The 26,501-nt window shown below is 34.9% G+C and overlaps 1 protein-coding gene across 1 annotated transcript in view; it reads left to right on the forward strand.

Annotated features, from left to right (window-relative positions):
* Positions 1-26,501, forward strand: part of ITFG1 (integrin alpha FG-GAP repeat containing 1) — a 332,983-nt gene that overhangs the window by 95,428 nt on the left and 211,054 nt on the right. The window contains exons 7-8 of the mRNA XM_025852344.2: positions 3,260-3,321; positions 15,216-15,297. Coding sequence (XP_025708129.1) covers positions 3,260-3,321; positions 15,216-15,297 — 144 coding nt within the window. The remainder of the gene's footprint in view (positions 1-3,259; positions 3,322-15,215; positions 15,298-26,501) is intronic.

Raw genomic sequence — 26,501 nt, forward strand, 5'->3', positions numbered from 1 at the left:
ACTGAAAGAATCCTTATTAGCAGCCACTTTTGAAGTGATCCAACTCCAAAATCTTAGTATTTGCTTTCTCAGTCACTTTTGGTACCAACGGTTGCAGATGGCATTTCCTAGGAAGTAGACTCTGAAATGGAAACTAGTGTGCAAGAATTTTAATTTTAGGGAATGTTCTTGTAGTCAGTACTGCTGGAGGAAATGGGAAGGAAGCAGATTGGGCTATGATTTAGTGTCAGATAAAAGCCTTACCAGACCTTGGGCTTCTGAATGTGCTGTGGCCCTGCAGAGTTGTCCTGAATGATGGTGAGCTCTAGCCTTTATTTCTCTGAACTGACTGTTGAATGCAGGCTAGTGCAGAAAGGGATGAACCTTTGGCAGGGCAGCTCTTTTCACCCAAAGCTGTTTCAGAAAGAACAACTGCATAGGGCTGTCTGCCAGCCGCATTTCCAGCAAGCTGAAGGAATAAGTCTTTCATGCAGAGGGGTTCTGGGTGGCATGTCACAGCATCTGTTACAGTTTCATTGGGTACATTTCCTTTCATTACATTGTGTGAATTACTCTTACCCATGTAGGGGGGTGAGAATTTGGTTGCTTTATTGACTAAATTTTTTTTTTCTAGCTGTTATTTCATTCTTATTTCATTCAAAGTGAGAGGCATGATTTCATCTTGAATTTTTATTAATTGTCTCTATTTCTCCACATAATGAATCATTTATTTTTTCTATAACCTTTTTACATAATTGAATCGTGAAATGAATTTTTTTATCTGTTATACAAGGTACTTCCAATCCCTCATCTCACTTTACTATATTTCAAAATCTTAATAAATACCTCGTGAAGCTATGAAAATAGAATCAGCAAACACTGTGGTTATAGTTGTTAAATTTTCTAACTATGAATGGAAGAGCAGAAAGCTCATAATTTATCACCCTTTATGCAAATGTATTGAGACTAGTGCAATGCCAACAGAAAAAAACATTTTGTGTTGTTTTTCCAGGAATGATGATAGATTGTTGGTAATCACCCTCCCCTCCCTTCTAACTATCCCCGCTTGGTCTCGTGGTAACAAAATAGCTCTTCCAATCCTACAAAGCTAGCTGGCTTATCAGGGCAACGAGCCTGTGATCCCTTGTCAGAAAGATACCTCCTCATTTATTCACAAATGCGTTCAGAATTTCAACACTGTAATGTTTTCAGTTTGAACAAATTCACCTGTGTTATGTAATAATAGTGTAATTGTCCATCTTTACTTCTTTCAAATAGCTCAGAGCTTGCACTGACATGGCTCTAAGTGATTCTTAGAAATCTTTGTGGCTATTAATCCCTAATCACATTTTTATGCTGATTACCCACATTTTCAGATAAAAATTAACAGCTTTTGAACATTCCTAAGACAGGAGTCACTATAATCAGTCATACTTATTTTTAATGAAATGCTCTAACATAAAACCCCTCTTTTCCCAAGACACTTTTTAAAGATGTAATGGAGTAACTGTAGACAGTCCAAGCAAATTTGTAAGAACCACCATACATATATTACATAACGAAATACCATATATATATATACATGTACACTCTTATATATCTCTATAGACATGTATATGTGTATATATGTGGTGTGTGTGTGTGTGTATGGTATCATTTAGTTGTAAAACAGTCATTCAGGCACATATTCAAGTGCATAGAAACCACAGAGATACAAAAACCAATTAGGAATGACTCCTCCCCTCAAGAAGCTCAAGAAAGATATGAAACTGGAATATCAGGATCTGTAATAACCATATCAATTGAGATATCATAGTGGAATAACAATGGAGGGAAAGCTATACCTAGGGAAAGGAAGGTCCTCAGGAATGGTGGGGACATCACACAGCTATAACATAAAAGGGTACTACAGAGAGTCAGTTTCTTCTGAGAGAGTAGCCGGAAATGAGCATGGAAACTTAGCTAAACAGGCTTCTTCACGTGGGGAGAAGAGATCCTAGAAGAGAAGGAATGAGATCAAATTTGCACTTTTATTTTTTCATCATGCTGATGGCAGTGTGGAGGGTACATGGGAGAAGGAGAGGATGTTGGCTGTAGCTACATCATCTCACAAATCTCAGGTATTGTTTGGGAGTTTTCCTAGATGAGTATGGAAGTAGACATTTCATTGGGAGTGTGTGTTTGACAGAGTAAAGTTACCTTCATAAAAGACTACATTTGTATATCCACAGGCAAAGCATCCTTAGTGTGGTAAAAATAAATGCAGAGATTTGATGTATTAGCAGAAAGAATAATTCCACTTACTTAGAATCAGGAGTTTGAGTACAACTAATTATAACAATGAAGAAATTACCTAGCTTTCTGGGGATTTCTATGAAAATTATTATAATTATTACATAAATTAGCTTCATTAAACTCATATGAAAGCTCTACAAAAAACACATTAAAATGTGAAGAATAGTTTTCTTAAACATATTCAATGGGGCAAAAAAAACCTTTTCTTTAAAATAGTCATGGTCTGCATTTCACTCTGAGTAATTCCCATTTTTTAAAGCACAAAAGAATGTTACTTTAATATTCTTATGAGTCAGCTCATCATTTTGAAACTTTATGTATTTGCTAAGTAAAATTGCCATTATGCAAACATAATAAATACTGCTGCTAGAATAGATTTGCAGTTCATCTGGCCTTTGTATTAATAGGATGTTAGATTTGACTGTAAACATTATTTTTCAACAAATTATATTAAAAATCTTGTACTTTCCAATAAAACAAATTTTGTTTAGTTGAAATATATGAAGATAATTCTATTCAAAATTTGAAATACAGTTTATTGATCATTTAACATGAGTATTAAAGATTTTGGATGCTATGATACTGTAATTTAAAATAATGCTTAAGCCCAACTACAAGATACAGGGAAATGGAGCTTTTAGGTGAGAAAGCACAATGTGATTCTGATTTGAGTATTTTGTTTAACATATAGTCTGCCTTAAAATACAAATGTGTAAGATAAAAAGGTTAGTACACATAACTGCTCTTAAAAGTAAAGAATGCTTTTGAGGGAGTAATACCAAATGCTCCCTTTAAATTCATTTTCCTTAATTGTACTAGTACAGTATCATCTGCTTTCTTTTCTTTGACAGGATCAAGCTCCTTAAAATATAATTTAAAATATGTTTACAACTCTCTTAATAACTGTTTTTACATATTGCATTTCTTCCTGTTTTAAATGTATACATCAGTAACAAAACTTACAATTCTATTATTTTCCTTCTAGATTTATTCCTCACGACATTGTCTGCTTCTAATACCTTCCAGTTTGAGATATGGGAAAATGTGGTAAGAAATCTTTTCTTTGAAGCATTTTTAAAATGATGGCTTTCAGTAAAAGCACACAATTTTAGAATATAAAATGAAAGTAATCACTTGGTCGGTTGGTTTCAACAATAAATAAAACAACTTTAAGAGCCTTTGGTTGCATTGCTGCAAACTGCTGAATATTGCTAAAGGAAATGATTCATTCAGCATCAATTCCTCTGCAGGTTTTTAGGCATGACTGCCAATTAAACCAATCAGTCTGCCCTAATGCGAATGTTAACAGGGCCCCTGCTAGGCTGTCAGCTGTTGAGAGAGGTTACTGTCATTTAATTTGTCAGCATGATGGTTTATTGAAGGAAACCCTTTTTAAAACACTAATTTTTCCTCCTTGCCTTCAGGCTTATATAAAAAACAAGAACAACACACACTAAACTTACTGCCAACTTGACCAGGATTAAGGAGTCTTTCCCAATATATGTATTTTTTTAATTGCAAGGTGAAGATTCCCAAACTAATGTCATGATTTTATTTTATTTTACTTTTAGCTTGATGTAGATTATATGAAATATTAATTAATGAAGAATAAAACACTCCAAATCTTAAAGTTAAATTTCAGGTTACATAATAGAAGACAGAATTTGAGGACAGGCGAAATTGGCCAACTGACTGACATCCATTAAGTAATGGTCAAGTTTTAAACCTCACTTTCCTCATACGCAAAACAGAAATAAGAGTGCTTCATATAATGTTTGTGAAGATTAAATAAAATAATGTGTGTAAATGTCAGGCACACAGTAGACACTTAACAAATTTTAATTTTAGATCTCTTGATTTCCCATCTATTTACTAATGATTGTATTTTATTCAATCCAAATTGAACCTATAGCATTTTATAGGTTTTTATTAAAATACAGATGAAAAATAAGCAGATCCCAAAAAATATACCATACAGTTTGTGGAAGGAAATTCATTATCAGCCATCTCTTAAAGCATAGTCAGTGATGTGGGTCATGACTCAAATTTTTTCATAGAAGAAAACTCAGATGAGTGGAAAAGCTATGTGTAGACAAGATCAGGGCTTCTAAATGCGACTTCTACAGTAAGCAATTTTATCCTTTTTTTTTTTTTAACATGAGAAAAGGGAGAAGGACAATGAAACCAGATTTATTTTTGTTTACTTTTTAAAAAATGTAATTATATTTGTTTTACTGATGATAGAATATGATTGTTATATACTTAATAATTACTGTAAATTAAATCTCCCCCTGCTGGGGACATTTGTTTTTAGGTGGCCTTGGAAACAACACCTAAAGTGAATCCTGAGGCATCAGAAATGAGAAAATCATTCATTTTGATTAATCTGTATCCATCTGGAGGATAAAAAACCTCATTACACATAAATATAAGGTGTATATAAAATTATTAAGTACTTTTAAGTGTCTGATGTCCGCTCAGCCTAGGCTGATTTTCTTTTTCCCTAGGTTAGATTATTTTTTTTTATTTAAGTATAATTAACATGCAGTGTTATATTAGTTTCAGGTGTACAGTGTCATGGATCAGCAGCTCTGTACACTTCTAAGTACTCATCAGTGTAACTGTACTCTTAATCCCCTTTATCTGTTTCACCCATCCCTTCACCCACCTCCCCTCTGGCAAATACTGTTTTCATCTCTGTATATAAGAGGCTGTTTTTTTATTTGTCTCTGTTTTCTTTGTGTGTTTGTTCATTTTGTTCTTAAATTGCACATATGAGTAAAATCATACGAAATTTGTCTTTCTCTGACTTACTTCACTTAGCCTTATACCCTCTAGAGTCATCCACGTCATTGCAAATGGCAAGATCTCATTAATTTTTATGGCTGAGTAATATTCCATTGTGTATATTTACTACATCTTCTTTATCTATCTGTGAATGGACACTTGGGTTGCTTCCATATCTTGGCTATTGTAAATAATGCTGCAATAAACATAGGGGTGTCTATAGCTTCTGAAATTAGTGTTTTTTTTTCCTTTGGGTTGATACCCAATAATGGAATCATTGGATCATATGGTAATTCTATTTTTAATATTTTGAGGAACTTACATGCTATTTTCCACAGAGGCCCCACCAATTTGCATTACAATCAACACACAGAAGGTTCCTTTTTTCCACATCCTTGCCAACACTTGTTGCACATGTTATTTCTTATGTTTTTGATTTTAGCCATTCTGACAGGTATAAAGTGGTATCTAATAGCAGTTTTAATTTCCATGATGATTAGTTATGTTGAACATCTTTCTAAGTGTCTGTTGGCCATCTATGTCTTCTTTGGAAAAATGTCCGTTCAGGCCCTCTGCCCATTTTTGAATCAAATTATTTGGGTTTTTGGTGTTGAGTTATATTAGTTATGTGTATATTTTGGATATTAACCCCTTATTGGATATCATTTGCAAAGACCTTCTCCTGTTCAGTGGGTTGCCTTTTGTTTTGGTGATGGTTTCCTTTACTGTTCAAAGCTTTTTATTTTGGTACAGTCTCAATAGTTTAATTTTGCTTTTGTCTCTTGTCTCTCTCTTGCTTTTTCTCTAGACATATCTAGAAAAATGTTGCTACAGTCAATGTCAAAGCAATTACTGCCTATTTTCTTTTCAGGAGTTTTATGGTTTCATGTCTCACATTTAGGTCCTTATAATCTATTTTATTTTTCTGTATGGTGTAAGAAGGTTCAGTTTCACTCTTTTTGCATGTAGCTGTCCAGTTTATGGAGTACCATTTGTTGAGGAGACTTTTTCCCATAATATATTCTTGCCTCCTTTTTCATAGATTAATTGACCATATAAGTGTGGGTCTAATTTTGGACTGTATTCTTTTCCACAGATCTATGTGCCTATTTTTGTACCAGTATCATACTGTTTTGATTACTACAGCTTTATACTGTGTCTTGAAATCTGCAGTTGTGATACCTCCAGCTTGCTTCTTCTTTCTCAAGATTGCTTTGGCTATTTGGGGTCTTTTGTGGTGCCATACAAATTTTAGGATTGTTTGTTCTAGTCCTGTGAAAAATGTTTGTATTTTGATAGGAATTGCATTACATCTGTTAGATTTCTTTGGGTAGTATGGACATGATGACAATATTGGTTCTTCCAGTCCATGAGCAAGGAGTATCTTTCCATTTGTTTGTGTCATCATCAGTTTTTTTCATCAGTGTTTTATAGTTTTCAGAGTGTGGGCCACTCACCTCCTTGGTTAAGTATGCCTAGGTATTTTACTATTTTTGGTGCAGTTGTAATTGGGATTGTTTTCTTAACTTCTCCTGCTGCTACTTCATTATTAGAGTATAGAAGTGCAACAGATTTCTATATATTAATTTTGTATCCTGTGACTTTACTGAATTCATTTATCAGTCCTAGTAGTTTTTTGGTACATTTTTAGTTTTATAGAGAGAGAGTGTCACAGCATGGTGCAAATAGTGAAAGTTTTACTTCTTCCTTACCAATGGATACCTTATTCTTTTTCTTGTCATACTGCTGTGGCTAAGATTTCCAGTACTATGCTGAATAAAGGTGGTGAGTGGACATTCTTGTCTTGTTCCTGAGCTTAGAGAAAAAGCTGTGTTTCACCATTGCAAATGATATTAGCCATGGGTTTTTCATATATGGCCTTTCTTATGTTGATGTATGTTCCCTCTAGAACAACTGTGTTGGGAGTTTTTATCATGAATAGATACTGTACATTCTCAAATGCTCTTTCTGCATTTGTTGTTATGATTACTAGGTTTTTATCCTTTCTCTTGTTAATGTGATATATCACAATGATTGATTTGCATATATTGAACCACCTGCGCATCCCTGGAATAAATCCCCTTAATCAAGGTGAATGATTTTTTTTATGTATTGTTAGATTCAGTTTGCTAATATTTTGTTGAAGATTTTTGCATCTGTGTTCATCAGAGTTATTGTCCTGTAATTTTCATTTTTTTGTTATTTTGTTATTTTGTTGATTTTGTTATTAATAATGCTGGCCTCATAGAATGAATTGAGTGGCTTTCCTTCCTCTTCTATTTTTTTAAAAAGTTTGAGAAGAATAGGTATTAACTCTTCTTTTAATGTTTGGTAGAATTTACCTGTGAGGTCATCTGGTCCTGGACTTTTGTTTGTGGGAGTTTTTTGAATACTGATTAAGTTTCACTACTAGTAATCAGTCTGGTCAACTTTTCTATTCCTGATTCAATTTTGGGATGTTACAGGTTTCTAGGAATTTATCCATTTCTTCTAGGTTGTCCAATTTGTTGGCATATAATTTTTCATAATATTTTCTTATAACCCTTTGTATTTCTGTGCTATTATTTCTCTTTCATTTCTGATTTTGTTTATTTGAGTTCTCCCTCTCTCTTTCTTTGGGGGTGTTGCTTTTTGGATGAGTCTGGCTAAGGGTTTTTCAATTTTTGTTGATCTTTTTAATAAACCATGTTCTGAGTCATTGATCTGTTCTATTACGGGTTTTTTTTTTTTTATTCTCTATTTCATTTATTTCTGTTCTAATCTTTGTTATTTCTAGATTGTTATTTCTAGAAACTAGTAGTTTCTACTGGTTTTAGGCTTTAGTTGTTCTTTTTTCTAGCTCCTTGATGTGTAAGGTTAGGTTATTTATTTGAGATTTTTCTTGTTCCTTGAGGATTCTGTTGTTATAAACTTCCCTCTTGAGACAACCCATAAGTAAGACTCTTAATCTCAGGAAATAAACTGAGGGTTGCTGGAGTGGAGCGGGGAGGGAGGGTTGGGGTGGCTAGGTGATGGACATTGGGGAGGGTTATGTGTTTTGGTGAGCGCTGTATATTGTGTAATACATTATATGTTAATAATAAAAAATAAAATAATTAAAAAATAAACTTCCCTCTTAAAACCACTTTTGCAACATCCCAAAGATTTTGGATCATTGTGCTTTCATGTTCATTTGTCTGTCTGCATGTATTTTTTTTATTTTCTCTTTGATTTCTTCCTTGACCCATTCATTGTTCAGTAGCATGTTATATAGCCTCCATGTATTTGTGTCCTTTTCAGATTCTTTCTTGTGACTTATTTCTAGTTTCATATTGTTGTGGTCAGAAGAGATACATGATATGATTTCAGTCTATTTGAATTTATTGAGACTTGTTTCATGGCCCAGCATGTGATCTAATCTGGAGAATGTTCCATGTGCCCTTGAAAAGAATGAGTATTCCACTGCTTTTGGGTGAAATGTTCTAAATATATCTCTTAAATCCATCTGGTCCAATAGATCATTCAAAGCTATTGTTTCTTTGTTGGTTTTCTGTCTGGGTGATCTATCCATTGATGTAAGTGGGGTGTTAAAGTTCCCTGTTATTGTATTCCTGTTGATTTTTCCTTTATGTCTGTTAATAGTTGCTTTATGTATTTAGGTACTACAATGTTGGGTGCATAAATATTTACAATTGTTAGATCTTCTTTGGATTGTTTCCTTTATCATTACATAGTGTCCTTCTTTGTCTCTTGTTATGGTCTTTGTTTTAATGTCTCTTTTATTGAATATAAGTATTGATTACTACTCCAGTTTTTTGTGTTTTTTTTTTTTTCACTTGCATTTACATGGTAAATGTTTTTCTGTCCCTTCTCTTTCTGTCTACATGTGGATTTAGGTCTGAAATGATTATCCTATAGGCAACATACAGATGCATCTTGCCTTTCTATCCATTCTGTCACCCTATGTCTTTTAGTTGGAGTATTTAGTCAGCCCATTTACATTCAGTTTAATTATTGATAGGCACATACTTACTGCCATTTTGTTACTTGTTTTACAGTTGTTTTTGTTTTTCTTCTCTGTTCCTTTCGTTTATTGTCATCCCATGTGATCTGATGGGGTTTTTTAGTAATATGCTTAGATTACACCTTCTTTATTTTTTGTGTATCTATTATAAATTTTTGATTATGTGATTACCATTAGGTTCATATATAACATCTTATGCATACAATAATCTGTATTAAGTTGATGGTCACTTAAGTTTGAACCCATTCTAAAAACACTAAATTTTTACTCTGCTCCCCACTCCACGTTTTCTGTATATGATGTCATACATTACATCCTTTTATTTTATGAATCCCTTGACTGGTTTTTATAGATATAATTGATTTTACTGCTTTTTTCCTTTAACCTTTGTACTGGTGTTATAAGTGATTAATCTAATGCTTTTGTTTTGTTTGTATTTACCTGTGAAATCTTTGCTCTTACAATTTTCTTACTCCTAATTGTGGCATTTTCTCTCCACTCATAAAAATCGCTTTTAACGTTTCTTAGAAGGCTGGGTTAGTGGTGATGAAAACTCCTTTAACTTTTGTTTGTCTAGGAAACTTTATCTCTCCTTGTCTTCTGAATGATAACCTTGTTGGGTAGAATATTCTTCATTGCAGGTTTTTCCTTTCAGTACTCTATCATTCTACTCCCTTCTGACCTATAAACTTTCTGCTGAAAAATCAGCTGATAGCCTTATGTGGTTTCCCTTGAATGTAACTGGTTTGGGTTTTTGTTTGTTTGTTTTTTCTCTTGCTGCTTTTAAAATTCTCTCTTTATCAGTACTTTTTGCCATTTTAATTATGTGTCTTGATTTGGACCTCCTTGGGTTGATTTTGTTTGGGGGGGTCTCTGTGTCTCCTGGATCTGGGTGTCTGTTTTCTTCCCTGAATTAGGGATGTTTTCAGCTGTTATTTCTTTAAATAAATTTTCTGCCTCTTGGTCTCTTCTCCTTCCGGGATCCCTATAATGTAAATGTTACTACATTTGGTGATGTCACTGAGTTCCCTAAGTCTATTCCAGTTTTTTATTCTTTTTTTTTTTTTGCTATTCAACTTGGTTGCTTTCCATTACTCTGTCTTCCAGGTTGCTAATCCATTCTTCTCCCTTTTCTAATCTTCTCTTGATTCCCTCTAGTACATTTTTAATTTGTTATTGAGTTCTTCCTCTCTAATTGGTTTCATTTTATATTTCAATCTCTTGTCTCACTGAGATTCTATACTCTTTTCTCAAGCCCTGTAGGTATGATCATTACTTTGAATTCTTTATGCATACTGTTTATCTTCATTTCATTTAGCTCTTTTGCTGTGGTTTTGTTTTGTTCTTTCATTTGAAAAATATTACTGTTTCCCCAGTTGTCTAACTCTCTGTTGTTATATATTAGGAAGTTGGGTATGTCTCCTGATCTTGAAAGTAGTGGCAGCCTGCTGAATTAAATCTAGTAAAGCAATGTAGTAGGAGAAAAATCATCAAGAAGAGATTAGATTTTGACTTGGTCTTTTTTATTATTATTGTCTTTAAAGAAAGTTAATAAGTTGGCTATTGGACAATAGAGACTAAGGGTTGTTCTTGCTGTAAAACAGCTGGATCAGTAAGGTACCCATGTTAACAATTAATAAATCACTGGTACAAATTAAGAGAAATGTAGACTCAATATTAATTAGTTCAGGTAAAATGGAGGATTATTTTCAGTTAGAGATTGGGCAGACAATTTGTAGTATTCACTAAGAGAAAAAAAAAACCTTGAAATTATGTTAGGTAGTAGAACTAGAGCTTCAGCAAATCTTGTTAGAATGTGAGTTGTGGGGGCGCCTGGGTGGCTCAGTCATTAAGCATCTGCCTTCGGCTCAGGTCATGATCTCAGGGTCCTGGGATCGAGCCCCGCATCTGGCTCCCTGCTCCATGGGAAGCCTGCTTCTCCCTCTCCCACTCCCCCTGCTTGTGTTCCCTCTCTCGCTGTGTCTCTCTCTGTTAAATTAATAAATAAAATCTTTAAAAAAAAAAGAATGCCAGTTGTGCACGCAGTCCCATGTAGGTGCTCCAGGAGGCACAAAAGTTAAAGGAGCTTATAGGCCAAAAGGGCTAAGATGTGAGTGTGGGCAACTCTGGATGGTTTGATGAGACATACAGACCTCATGCTACAAGTAGCTCAGAGGCAGAGCAGTTGCTTCCATTCGGTCCCCCCAGGATCATCAGGGAAGACTTCAAGAAAGATGTGGTATTTGAAATGACCAGTACAGATGAGTGGGATATTAGTGGTTGGAAGTGACAAAAAAGAAAGAGATAGACAAGGAAGTACAAAGGAAACTCAGGACATGTTCAGAGTATAGAACTTGGCTGGTTTGGGCCAGAGCATGAAAAGATACTAAAAGGTAAGATTAGAAGAATTGGCTCAGATAAGATCAACAGAAGCCTTGACTTCTAAAGTAATTTGATCTTTTAAATATTTATTGAGAAGCTTTTAAATGTTTTAGGACTGAAGGTGAGATGAAAAGAGCTTTCATTATTGTAGTTATCTTGCTACTCTGTATCAGATAAGCTTGCATGGAAAATCTGAAGGCAGGGAGATAACTGAGGTGGAATTTACTATAACCTGAGAAAGAGGTGAATGATTAAAAGACTAAAGTATTGGGAATGGCCTAGAAGGGATAAATATAAGAGAGAAAGACCATTAATGCAAGATTAACTCATGTTTTCTATTAGTGACTGGTAACAGAAAAGACAAATGAAGTATCTAATTTGAGGCAGGAAAAAAATTATTTCAGATAAGAGACATACCAAGGAGGTGGTTAGAAATGTAAGGCTAGAACTCAAAGAAGAGACTAGGTAAGTGTTAGAAAGGAGAACAGCTAGGACAAGAATGGCAGTCATTGGGCTTTACCCATCACACTTTATGTCAGAAATTTTCCATCTTGGCATTATTACCTTTTGGGGCCAGATAATTCTTTATTGTAGAGTTCTGTCCTGTGCACTGTAGGTTGTTTAACAGTATCTCTGACTTCTGCTCACTTAGATGCTAGTAGCTGACCCCAGTTATGATAATCATATAAATCTCCAGACATTGTCCAATGTCCCCTGGAGAACAAAATCACCCCCACTTGAGAATCATTGCTTTATAAGAATAAAGATGTAGACACAAAATAGTCATCAGATATTGCTTCTTGGTCATTTTTTCAAACTTTGTAAATATAACAGTTTTAACATTAAATATTTAAACATGTGGGCTGGGGACAGTTGGTTAAGCACCCGCCTCTTGATTTACACTCAGGTCATGGTCTCAGGGCCATGAGATCAAGCTCTGCATCAGTCTCCGCACTGGGCATGGAGCCTACCTAAGATTCTCTCTCCCTCTGCCCCTCTCCTCCTTCTGCCCCTCTCCCTCTCTCTCTAAAAAACAACAACAACAACAAAAACCCACGCAGGCCAAAGCATGGTCATCTACAAAAAGATACTTGTTACAACATTGCACTTATGGTTGGCATTAAAGCAGAAAATGGCAGGTAGTTTCCTCTATCAATGGCAATAGGTTAGCTGTTTCAATGGTAGGTGGTAGTTTTGGTAGCAGAAATAGTGGTATTCCTACTAGTGTTCCTACTAGTGATAATAGTCAATGTTAACTAAATGCATACTATGTGCATATATTCTACTAAGCACTTTATATGGATTATCTCACTCATCCTCACAAAAACTTTGTAAAAACACATTTTCAAGATAAGTAAACAGATACTTAGAACAACTTATTCAGGGGGCGCTTGGGTGGCTCAGTGGTTAAGCATCTGCCTTTGGCTCAGGTCACAATCCCAGGGTCCTGGGATCAAGCCTCACATCAGGCTCCCTGCTCAGAGGGAAGCCTGCTTCTCCCTCTCCCACTCCCCCTGCTTGTGTTCCTGCTGTCATTGTCTCTCTATCAAATAAATAAATAAAATCTTAAAAAAAAAACTAACTTATTCAGATCTGAATGCTAACAAACAGTGGAGCTAGAGGTTGAACTAGGAAATCTGTCTCTAAAATTTCTACCCTTAAGTCATTCATTTGGTGAAAGGCAAAAGACATAACTGCATCAGAACCCCTAGTGACTTAGCCCAACTTTGGGTTGTAGGGATACAGAGAAGGCCAGTAAGAGCAGCATGGTAAAGAATGGGATAGAATGCAGTGTGTTAGTGTCAAATAGCAGCCCATGAAAAAAGTACTTGCAGCTCATAAGCACAGGACTGCCATTATAAAAATACCATGTACTTGCCTGATAACTTCACATTTTGCAGAATACTTTCTAATCTATCACTGCATTGATCCTCTCCAGAACCTTCAGGTAGACAGTACACTTATCCCCTACTAAACAATTAAGAACTGAGGCCCAGAGCAGTAAGTGGCTGTTCAAAGCGATACAACTTGCCAATGAAAGCAGGACTAGAACCCCTGTCATCTAACTCCATGTCTAGTGCCCTTTCTCCCACACTATACCAAGAATATATTCTCTTTCTCCAGCGGTTGGAAGGAAGTATTGCCTTTCTTCTATTGAGGTTCAGGGCAATGTGGCATCTCAGACATGGAAGGCCATCACCTGGGAAGTACTCAGTGTTACTTGATAGAGATACTTCGTGAGGTTATATCCAGAAATATTTCTAGGTATATTTACTAAGTTTAACAGAATTTCACTGGGGTAATTTGTTCACTTGAATTAGTATAATGGGTTGATATTCCACTTTATGTTACACGAAGTTGATATATTTTAAAAGAGATTTTTCCATTCATTCTAGAACCATTATGTCCCCTATGTATCCAATGCTGTGATCTTTCTAAAATGCAAAAACACTTGACACTTCAGTCAGAACTTTGGCTCCTTTGATATATCTGTGATGTAATTTCAGGTATCAGTAAGACTAGAGGGGATTCATAAGGTTTAAGACACTACATAAATAAGATTTCTATAGAAAGATCACTCAAAAAATATATCAGATACTTTAGTAATTATAGGGGAAATATATTTCTGCATGCAGATAATGGAATGTTAAAACGTTTGGAAAATTGCCTGTCACAAGACAAATCTTACGCACTTAACTCATGTTCCTCAAGCATTTGGTCTTCATGTTTTCAATGTAGCAGTGCCATTCTCTGTAAATTTCAGAAGGGATTTCTTAAAAAATTAACTTGCAAATCTGCAGTATCCTTAGAGGAAAAAATTTAATTTTTTAAAGTATTTTCCAACATATAAATATCTATATAAAGCATGTAGTAATCAGAGTTGGTATGTCAAATAGTGAATAGAGATATCAGTGGTAAGAAGAGAGCTCTGAATAGAACTAAGTGCTTCAAATCCCAAATTCAGTGTTTTGGCTGATTTTTCTGGTGTTGTCATCTAAAATTATAGAAAGGAAAGAATAATTTAAAGAAATGCATATTTTTATAACTAAGATGTGTTAACTCTCCATTTTTGAAAGAGTAACTGAAACAAATGATCTTTAATGGGTTTTCTTTCTTGTTTAGCTTAGCCACCCCTGGTTAGTATCTGCCAGTTGACTTAATCCTTTGCTCCCTTTTTTCAATGATACATAAACTTGAATTGCTAAGGAATTAGCTCTATAAGGATCAGTGGAATTCTCATCTCATTCGAATCTTAATTTTTTTCTTAATTGTATCCAACAGAAATCTTCTTCCTTTGAAATCTCTACAACATAGTGTCTTTGCTACTTACTTGTACCATTTATATATATTACCTTCAGAAATTCTATTTTCCTGACATATCTTATCTCCCACCTGGACTATAAGCTCCCTCGAGGTAGGAACAATTTTTTTTCTACTTCTTTATATTACCAAATATAAAGAATATACCAAATATACTATTTCCATGGTACTTGAAAGTAGAAGACACTCATTATGTCTGAAATTATAAAGAAGATGTAGTAAAGTATATAAAATTGGAAGTGACAGCAAGAAAAGCACTCCAGGCAATCTTTATCAACTCACAGCAGTTTCTTTTTTTTTTTATGATAAAGGTATTATAGGAAAGTGGAATGATTTTTGTGCAGCACAACAAAAGCCTTAAATTATTTCCCTGCTTCAGTTTAAATGCTGTCTTTCACACTTGACGAATGAATTGATAGACTAACCCAAAATTTTCTGCCATTAACAGGATGGAAATTTTTCTCTCAATACTGTATTTGAAAAACCTCCAAATATGATGGTGGTCGGACAGTCCGCATTTGCAGACTTTGGTAAGATTCTTTTCATCTTTCAAATTCTACCCCTCTCTCTAACCTAGTCATATTAATTTCCCATCCCTGATATAATTTTATTGCCTTCAGAACTATTAAAGATTTAAAAGATTCCTTTTCTAGTAATATACATGGTAGGTAGTCAATTCCTTAATACAAGGAGCAATTTATGACATTTATGTTTAAAGTATAATTTGAACTTAAGGGACTCCTATTTGCAGGAGTAACATGCAAAACAAGGAGGTCTGTTGAGGCTTTTCTAGACAATACCAAATAGTAATTATTGTGAAAAAATCTTCATATATATCTAGATTATGGAACCAAAAAAAAAAAAATTGGAGTTAACCTGACCTCTTGAAACTTGAATACTAAAAACCATTTTTATTTACATCTTAATTCCAAAGAAGAATAACATCTATTAGGAATTTGTCACATGAGAACACATGAATGTCTGTTTTCCATGAGATTCTATACCATAAATCAAGTTCACATTGGTTAGGAACTTCTAAAACATGTATGGCTCTTTCACCATTTGTCAATTATTATTAAAAAGGATTTTAGTATTAGATGGGAAAGTAGTCTAGATGACCACCATCTAAGAGTTTGAAGCTCACTCCCCTCCTACTTTTCCTTCATTCTGCCAATAAACACCTCAGCCTGTTCCTCAGAATCCAGATGACATGTCACCATGTCCAGAGGTCTCAGTTTCCTCATTCATAAAATGACAGTGACGATCATATCCACCTCACAAGACTACAGTGAATAACACAATGTAAGTAAAGCACAGTGTCGGGCACACAGTAAGATCACAAGAAATTACTGTATGAGTCTTTTCATCGGACTTACCTGGTTTTATTGTTGTTACTGCTCTTTGCTCAGTTGCCAAAATCGATCAGTGTCATAGAGATAAATCCTAAGGCAGCTAAAGCAGGTTTAATAGTGTTATTTGATGGAAACATCAGCATACATCTCTATATTGTACTGTATTTTAGTTTCATTATGTTAAATATTACTTTGATTTTGAGCAGATTTATGGTGCCTGATTTACAGTCTTTATTAAGCAAATAGTCAAGTTATAGAATATATGAAATTTTTTTTTTAATTTGCTGCCTGACTTGATTAGCTGGATTAATGACAAATACTTTTCCAAGTCTCTCTCTAGAAAAAAAAGTAGATATGCATTATGTAATTTTCAGAGGGCACATATACCTCCCTTAATCTCTGGCTAAGAATCTCCAAATTGGCAGGGGGGTGAAAAGTCCAAATTGAAATTACTTGTTTTATAATTTTGTGTTTTGTATGATAAAGTGCCTTGTTTTAACAAAATTATTAGTAGCTTTACTTAAATTTTTTTTTAATTCTTCTAACCATAAATTTAGACATTTACACGTTGGCATTTTTTAAATGTGCAGAATATAGGATACAGTCCATTAAGAAACATAACTATATATCCCCACTATTTTTAATGACTTTAGGTAACATATCAGTAAACACTTTTAATATATCTGTAAGCTTTAAGTAAATATCCCACAATGTCTTTTTAAAAGTCCATGTATTTTTAGTTGGGTATTATCAAAAAACAAGACTGCTAATGAGTCCAAAAAAGCAGATGAATCGAATAAGGTTACAAATGTTAATATATACAAAATACACGTTTTCTATACATTTGAATACATCTGTCACAGAATTTCATCCTGCCCTCCATCCTCAACTCCTCCCGAAATACGCACGCACGCACACACACGCTCGCTCTCTCTCTCGCTCTCTCTTAGAACCAAGTCAAGAGAAGAGACTGACAGCCAGGAAGTCAGCATGATTTCAGAAATTCAGCATTTACTAAATGGGTAACAATGGGTTAAAAAAAGCACTGGCTTGAATAAAAATAATCGAGCTTATAGGAAGAATCCTGTACAAGAAAGGAGGGTTTAAATGCCTCCCAACTCACTTAAGTTGTCTAGAAACAGAGGTTGTTTTATATCTATGATGAAATTTTTAGCTGCTAACATAAAATATTTTATTAAAGATTTTAAAAGATCTACTTTAAATTTAGGCTATTCTGGTATAGCCAAAGGGAGGTGGGTAGGGTGGTTTGAAATCACACAAATCAGGAGCCTTTACCAAAAAAACCCAGAATAAATACTCAAGCTAAATATAATGTTATTTATTTCCTTAATAAGACAAAGAAATACTATTCCAGAAATCAGCTAAGTAAAACTCCATGGAATATTATATAGCCAATGAAAATGATGGCTATGAAGATTCTGTTAGAAGGAGCAGAACAATATGTTACACAATGTAATCATCTTAAAAAAAAACAGATTAGAAAAGAATATATCAAACTAATAGTAATGGCTATGTGAAAGCAGGTTAATAGTTTATCTTATTCCCTGTTTTTCAGATTTTCTGTTATGTGGTTAGATTAATATATTAATTTAATTATTAAAAAGTAAATTATGGAAGAGTAATAGTCAGCAAGGGCAAGAAAGAAACCAAAGTATGCACCTAAAGTGTCATTAGATTTTTTTGGCATAGTACCTCTAAGTTCATATATAATTGATCCTATCCTCTGAGTTGGATGAACTTCTTTAGAGTACTTTAACAAGATCTTTAATTTTAATAAGATCTTTAACTCCTACAAATAAAATGCAAAAGTTAGACCTCTTATGTTTCAGATATTATACTGAATGCCATATAAGAAAGCACAGATTTGGGCGCCTGGGTGGCTCAGTTGGTTAAGCGACTGCCTTCGGCTCAGATCATGATCCTGGGGTCCTGGGATCGAGTCCCGCATCGGGCTCCCTGCTCAGCGGGGAGTCTGCTTCTCCCTCTGACCCTCTTCCCTCTCGTGCTCTCTCTCTCTCTCATTCTCTCTCTCTCTCTCAAATAAATAAATAAAATCTTTAAAAAAAAAAAAAAGCACAGATTTTAATGTAAGGTCCTTGCCTTTAAGAAATGTATAGTATAATCGGGAAAACAAAAGACAAATTTGTAAAAAACACAATAGAGTAACAACTGCCACAATATATGAGAAACTAGACTATATTTCACTGTTAATTATGGAATTAATGCCGCAGACAAGATGCAAAGTATTGTGGCAGATCGAATCACTTTAGGCTGAGAAAGGATAGGAAGACTCATGGAAGAGGTGAGATTTTGGACTGGACTTTTAAACAACTCTGAGGTTTGGCTAAAAATATGTAGAGTTATAAAAACAGGGTGTGGTTAGTGACTAGTGAGTAAACCACTTAGGCTTGAATAGATTTCTGTAAAAATGTAAAAACATATAAAAATGGACTGAGAACACATTGAATTACCAAATGATAGCAGATGAACAAATGTTAATTTTATTCTGTGAAAGCAGTGGGAAGTAGTAGAATTTTGAACATCTTTGTATTATTACCTTTTTAAATTAACTTCAGAAAGTAAAAATCTTCTGGTCTGGTGGGATATGCAGAAGGTATTGCTTCTTGGATATGGAAAAGGAATTCAGGGAAAAATCATTAGAATCTCTGATATGCCTGAGATTTTTATATCAAAAGAGAGGCAGATTTAAAGTCTTAAGATATTGGATTTTCTAGGGATAGAAACCAGTCAGAAGACAGGTCAGGTCTGAAATACTAAGAGCATGCACTAACTACATCAATAAATGGGAGGGACAAGTGTGAGAAACATTGCAAAGAAAAGAATCAGTAAATTTAGTGATTGGTTTGACACTAGAGAGTTAAAAAAAAAAAGCCTCAGAATGACTAAAAGAATTATTTTCTCTACCGTCCTTCATAGAGCTAGATAATTAGAAGAGAAAGCTGGTTTGAATACTTTATAGATACTTTAGAGTCAACATGTTAATTATACTAATAAGACAAAGCTGGAACATATAGGTAACCTAGGTTCAGGAATAATGCAAAGCAAGTTTAAAAGTCCTCCAAGAGATAAGAAGTCAAGACCCAAATGAGCCCTCTAAGGAAGAGAGTATAAATAACTTGGCAGAGAAAGAAGGAATAAAAGGTGGTGGAAAACCACTGACGATATTATGACAAGAAAAGGCCTTTGCATTTACAGGTTACAAGGGCACTAGTGACCCAAAAGGCATTGTTTGTAGAATTCTTTAGCAGTCTCTGAGCCTTAGAAATCAGCCCATAAATAGTGGCTGCTACTGGCTAGTGTCAGATGAGGTACTTGGGAGATCTGCAACCCATAGATGCCTCTAATAGTTAAGCAGTCATCTTCTAGAAAACATATTTTGTGTCTTATCATACTGTATAACTCTTTTAAACTATATGTTAGAGTTCAGTCAGAATATCATATTCTAGGGCTCCTGGGTGGCTCAGTCGGTCAAGCAGCTGCCCTCAGCTCAGGTCATGATCCCAGGATCCTGGGACTGAGCCCCGCATCAGGCTCCCTGCTCAGCGGGGAGCCTGCTTCTCCCTCTCCCTCTGCCTGCCGCTTTGCCTACTTTGTGCTCTCTCTCTCTATTTCTCTGTCAAATAAATAAATAAAATCTTAAAAAAAAATACCATATTCTAGAATTTCTACAGACAAGGTGGTATCTCTTTATTAAATTACATAGGACAAAAAAAGTCAAGAAAAATAAGATACGTTTTTTTCCCTATCAAATAGAATTTTAACCAGACTTAGAGAAAACATTAATTTTGTATGCAGTGCCAGATATAGGAGAAATCAATAAAAAGCTACAAAACTAAAAGGAAAATTGAAAGCTTAGTAGAATGTTAGCGTTTTCTATAAATTGAATCATTTTAAATCTCATAATACATAATAAATTTGTATATCCAGATCTGATGCTAACTCATGTATATCAGATCATCATAAGAAGATCACACTTTATTCTTCAAGTGAAGGGAGAAGACCTAGCATGTTGGTGAAGCCTGGGAATTGTCAGTCAGGTCATCTAAATAATTTTATAAGATATAAAGGGGCTGAGGGGTGCCTGGGTGGCTCAGTCATTAAGCATCTGCCTTCGGCTCAGGCCATGATCCCAGGGTTCTGGGATCGAGCACTGCACTGGGATCCATGCTTGGTGGGAAGCCTACTTCTCCCTCTCCCACTCCCCCTGCTTGTCTTAATTCTCTCGCTGTCTCTCTGTCAAATAAATAAATAAAATCTTAAAAAAAAAAAAGGAGCTGATGAAAATACAAAACTTGGTCATCCTTGAATGTTATTAACATAGATGGTGTCACTGATGGTTGAGACCCAGTCTTATTAAATTGAATATCCCCATTGCCTAGCCCAGTAAATAAACAACGATGTTTATTAAAGTGAAGGGGAAAAAGAGGGAAACCCCAAAATCAGATTATTTTATGAAGGCTATATGCTGCTTGGTAAAAACTCAGGTTTTAATTCCAAATTAACCATGGTGGAGCTGAAATGCTTAGTTCAAAATAACATGGCACTTATACTTGTTTTACAGTTAGGTATATTCAGTAACAATCTGTCAAATGAAAATTGTTTCTTGTTAGTGCTTGATCTGGTAATAAAAGTAAATCAGATGAGCCATGTATGGAAATTTAAATTTCATATTTAGCCTGAATGCTAATGGAGAATTGAATGTTCATATTCTTTTTTACAAAAGAATTTTGAAAATCAAATGCTTTCAAATAGAGGACAATTATATTATAAAAGAAATTGCATAGGGGAAAGTCCTGGGTGTTGTTTTCTGGGCTTAGTCTCCTTATGAGTCATTTAAGGCTGCCTTTATTCTAAAGACTTAATAGTGTAGTCTATTGTTTGTTTCTTATACTTGGAAATTGGCTGCTCTTTGTTAAGTAGCTTTATTTGTTTTTTCATCAAAAAGTAACACGGAATTCCAACTGAATTCAGAGAAATATTTGAGGTTTCAGATTCTCTTAAATGTATTAAGTAGATACAAATACAGAATACTTTAATATATGGAGTATGGGCAAATTAGATGTAATTCCTGAATTCAAGGAATTTGAAATATAATACTTATATTCTCCTTTGAATTTTATGGTACAGACATATCAGTTCAATCAAATAGTTTATTCTTTAAAATTATATAGTGATCAGTTGTTTTCTCATTCACTTTTCTTCCTGTTTTATACTGAAAGATGTACAAGATATTACTCTATTCAAAAAATATTTCTTGAGTGCCTACTATTTGGATTGCTCTATTCTAGCTGCTTGGCATATACCACAAGTGAAGCATACAAGAACCCTGCTCTCATGAAGTTAAAATTCAATCAAGGGGGAAAAGACGAGAAGAATTAAATTAGTAAGGTATTTTTAGAAAGTGGTAAGAGCTTTGAGGAAATAAAGTACTGTAATAGGAAGTAAGAAGAGCTGTTTCCCATAACTGATTGGAGGTCATATTTGACCCAAGACTTGAATGAAGTCACAGGAGGTCTTAGGAGAGTGTCCCATGTTAGAGATAACACCTGAGTGAATGTTGAAGGAACAAAAAGAAGGCCAGCACTTGGCCAGGTCTTTGGGGCCTTGTGGACCTAGATAAAGAGTTTGGATTTTATTGTAGATGTAATTGGAAGCTTCAAGGAGACTTGTTAAGAGGAACTAACCAGGCAAAGAATATGAGGACTTAGATCAGGGCAATCATTAGGAGGTAAGAGAAGCAGTCATATTTAGATGTTGGAGACTAAGTTGACAGGACTTGCTGATGGATTGGATGTTGGAGGGAAGAGAAGAAGAAGAAAGGGTGATTTCTAGGTTTTGGGCTTGAATAACTGGGTGGTAAAACCATTCACTAAGGTAGAAAAGGAGTAGGAAGAGTAAATTTGGAGTTTGTTAATTAATAGTTCTGTTTTGGACACGTTAAGTTTGAGATGTCTGTCAGACACTAAAACGATACAAATGGGAGATACAAACTCTAGAGAGACACAGAATTGGGTATCAGTATATCCTTGTTTAAAATGCCTTTTAGAAGAGGGATGATGGGTAAATGAAGGAGTACCTGCCCAAAGTATCCCACCTTTCTTCCTAATAGTGTAAATGTAACTGTATTCCAACCATACTGGCTTCTTTGTGTTCTTCAAACAGGCCAGGCACAGTTTCTCCTGAGGCCTTCTGCCTTTGCTCTTTCTTCTCTGTAGAATGCTCTTCCTCCTGATATTTTTCATGGGTCACTCCCTGATAACCTTCTAGTCTTGCTGAAATATCTCCCTATCCAGAGACCTTCCCTGATCGCTCTATGTAAATTCTGCCCCCTTCTCCCAGCACACCTATCTCCTTTCCTTCTTTATTTTTCTCCTGGCATTTATCACTATCTGACATACTGTGCATTTTACTCATGTACTGTCACTAGAATATATCCCATTGGTGTGTTTTGTTCACTGCTATATTTCATGCCTGGAGCAGTGCCAGTCACACTGTAAATACTCAATGAATCATTTTGAATGAATAATTCAATTAAATGAAAATATATTCTAGTTTATTTAATTGGTTTTTAAGAATTGAGCCCAAATTTAGGACCTGTCTTAAGTATCTTTAACTATAATCCTACTAAACCACAACGTCTAAGTGTCATTTATGTGATGAGAACTGATCTAACATTACTTTCGCTCATTTTGATTAAAGTTAAGTACTTCAACTAAGGTGTTGTAAATTTCTAAAATAGATGGGTGCTGATTTCAGGAGACATCCTGGGTCCTTATAAATTTTTATTCTTAGTCCTCATATTTCTGTTTTTCTAATTCCTGAATTCTGACAACATGTGTTATCTATAGTATTTATTATTTAACATTGAAACAAACTACCAGTATTTGCATAGCTTCTCAATATTTCCTGGGTCTTTCTAGTGCCAATTTATTCTGACATGATCAAAGTAAAAGCAACCAATTTAAACAGTTGCCTCTCTAACCTGCTGAACCTTTGTTTCCCTCCTCTTGACCTGCCCCTATCCTACTAAAGACAATACTGTTAAAAATTTTTTGGTAAAATTGAAATAATTTATATATTCACACATTGCCATGCGGAACATAAAGTGATTAGATGTTCTTAGAATATTTTAAGTCCAGTTTGTTCCATTTCATGTCACTGTGGCGCTTGCCCTGCAGTAGTTGCCATAGCAAAAGTGATTACTCTGTGAGTTCCTACTTTCTAGCAAAGACTGAGGCATCTATCTTGGTGAGTCACGGATGCCAGATGTGATTCTGATAAAATATTTTGAATGCTTTTTGATTGGAAATGGTAATTTATATACAAATTATAAAATTGCTGCTTCAGAGTCCTGATTTTATACATACTCAGCATTTAAAGCAGCATTAAAGCCGTATTCATTTCTTTTAAGACACACAAGCCTGAGGAAAAACTAGGACTTGAAATCCCTGAAGCCTTTATGTACAGGTTTGTATATATATTAGATTCTTGCCTTTCTAGGTCAGAGGTTTTTTAGTAAAGCTGTACCTCTGATGACATTCTGTATTCTCAAAACTACACTGTTCTTTTATTTTTTTTAATGATGTAAGGTATTAGAATATATAATTGAACCGTTGGATACTAAATTTAAAGTACTTAAAAATTCTGTAGGATGATTGTTTTTACATTATTACATTGCTATTTTATGATTTAAGAGGTGATTTTTTACTACTTTAGCTAATATTTAATTGGGGCACTTGTCTCTCTAAGCCTGCCCCAATTGAACGGATCTGTGATATGTGGAGCAACCCATATAACTGCCCTGTGATGTTCACCAGGCATTTCTCTCTTCCTTATTTGATTGCCACAGGACTAAGAAAGTGATTATTCCAGGATCTTCCCTATTCTTAGGCCTTCTAGATACATACAGCCTAGGAGAGGAAAAACAGTAAATGTATTCCTCTTTGGTATATTACACTGGAGTGGAATTCCCTGCTATCAGTCAGAGCAATAAAGAAGCATGAGAATAAATTATGAAGATCCCAATGCCACCCCTCTTTTAAATGTCCTATTCCATTTTCAAACAACTTAGGCTTTCATTTCAACCCTATTTTCTTCCATCTGCAATACTGCCTTTTCATTCTGTGTAAATGCCCCATCCATTGATAAGCAAAAGCAAAGATGTACTTCTTGGATATGGGTAGGTACACAGACAGCTCTTCTGTGCTTAATTAACCCTCACTCACTAAAGAGTTGACTTACGGATTGGACAGATGGATACATAGTTAGGTAGATGGTGGATGGGTAGTGGATGAATGGATGAAAGTGCTGTTTGCTACTTATCCTTTGTCCAGAGCACTGCATTCCCATAGCAGCTCACAAAGCAACCCCATTTTCCTGTTCTGTTCCACAATAGCAAGTCAGTTCTTTTTATTCCCTATTACACACAGAGATGAATGGACATTACCTGTACTCAGCCTGCCCCTGCCTATCATCATATTACCTCACATAACTAATGTATTCTTAATTTAATCATAGGAAAGTTTCCAGTTTTTGTTACTCAGCAACATTTAAGGATTTAAGAGTTTAGAATTTTCCAAATGTTTGTTTACTTCTTTTTCATAATACTTAACAGTACTTATTATTTGGCAGGAACTCTTTTACATTTATCTCAGTCCTCCCAAATCTCCCTGAGGTGAGCAGTATTGTTTATCCTCATTATACAGATGTAGTAACGGGTTCCGAGCAGTTAAGAAACGTGCCCGAGGGCACAGAGATAGTAAGTGGCAGAGCCGGGACATGCTCCTTGGCTCTCTCTCACTAACTGTGTTCCTTTTTTTTTTTTTTTAAGAGAGTGGGGCGGGGTGGGGAAGGGCAAAGGGAGAGGGAGAGAGAGAATTTTTTTTAAAGATTTTATTTATTAAAAAAAATTTTTATTTATTTATTTGACAGAGAGAGAGACAGCGAGAGAGGGAACACAAGCAAGGGGAGAGGGAAAAGCAGGCTTCCCACGGAGCAGGGAGCCCGATGCAGGGCTTGAACCCAGGACCCTGGGATCATGACCTGAGCTGAAGGCAGAAGCTCAATGACTGAGCCACCCAGGCACCCGTTAGAGAGAATCTTAAGTAGGCTCCACGCCCAGCGCAGCAGAGCCTAATGCAGGTCTCTACCCAGGGTTCCATCTCATGACCCTGAGATCATAACACTTAACCGATTGAGCCACCCAGGCACCCCACAAGCTGTGTTCTTAAACACTATATGCCACTTCTTCTGAATTACTTATTAAAATATGTGACCATACTTGTTGATGGCCACCAACTATGACTTCCTAGTATGCACTGTTTCAGTTTTATAAAACTGCAATATGTTAATGGTAAATCTTTTCCTTATCTGACCACTTTGCCAAGTAATTATCCATCTCAAAAATACAATTAAGTAAATCAGTGATTCTATAATATATAATGCTTATTATGGATTTCAGAAAAAACATAAGAATTGGTGATTTTGTTTTAAAACCTCACTATATATTAATATCTCTTGAATTAACACAGCTTTTGAGTTACCTCTATCAAGTATAATAAATTTCTACTTGTTAGTGTAAATCCATTTCACCATTAATTTTCTGAGTACTTGTGGGAGGTCATTTCCTAGAAATAAGCTCTTTGCTCTCCCTTTAATTTTGATTGTTCCCCTTACTACAGTTGTTTTTGGTTCTCAGCCACATACCCATATTATTTACTCAGTGTTTGAAACTGACTCACTTCTAAATTGTGACTCATCCTTTGAGAACAAGATTTCTCTAAATTTATTCAAACGCATTCTTTCTTATATAAATTATTTATGTTCTCTCCTAGTTCGTATTTTTTAAATCAAGAATTTTTTGCTTCATATTATTCAAGTGATTTTTCTGTTCTCCTTTGATTTAGTAGTCTTCATTTGAAACATTTGCTTATATCTGTCATGTATTAAGAATGTCCATTAAGTCTATATCTCATATAATCTTTTCAAAATAAGCTGCCATTTTAAAAAATTTAATTATTATTTATTTATTTTAATTATTTTTATAGTTGCAGGTCTCCATTAGAGGGAGTAGGCTGCTTTTGTTCTTATTGACGCATAATTGACATACAATGTTATATTAGCTTCAGGTAGATGACGTAGATTCAAAAATTCTATACTTTATTGAACGATCACCATAAGTGTAGTCACCATCTGTCATTGTACATTATTATAATATTATTGAATATATTCCCTGTGCTGTACTTTTCATCTCTATTTACATTATAACTGGGAATTTGTACCCCTTAATCCCCTTTATCTTTTTCACTATCCTCCCACTCACCTCCCCTCTGGCAACCAAT

The sequence above is a fragment of the Callorhinus ursinus genome, unplaced genomic scaffold (assembly GCF_003265705.2).
Source record: "Callorhinus ursinus isolate GAN/ISIS: 27379988/994484 unplaced genomic scaffold, GSC_fseal_2.0 scaffold56, whole genome shotgun sequence".
NCBI classification, from domain to species: Eukaryota; Metazoa; Chordata; class Mammalia; order Carnivora; family Otariidae; genus Callorhinus; species Callorhinus ursinus.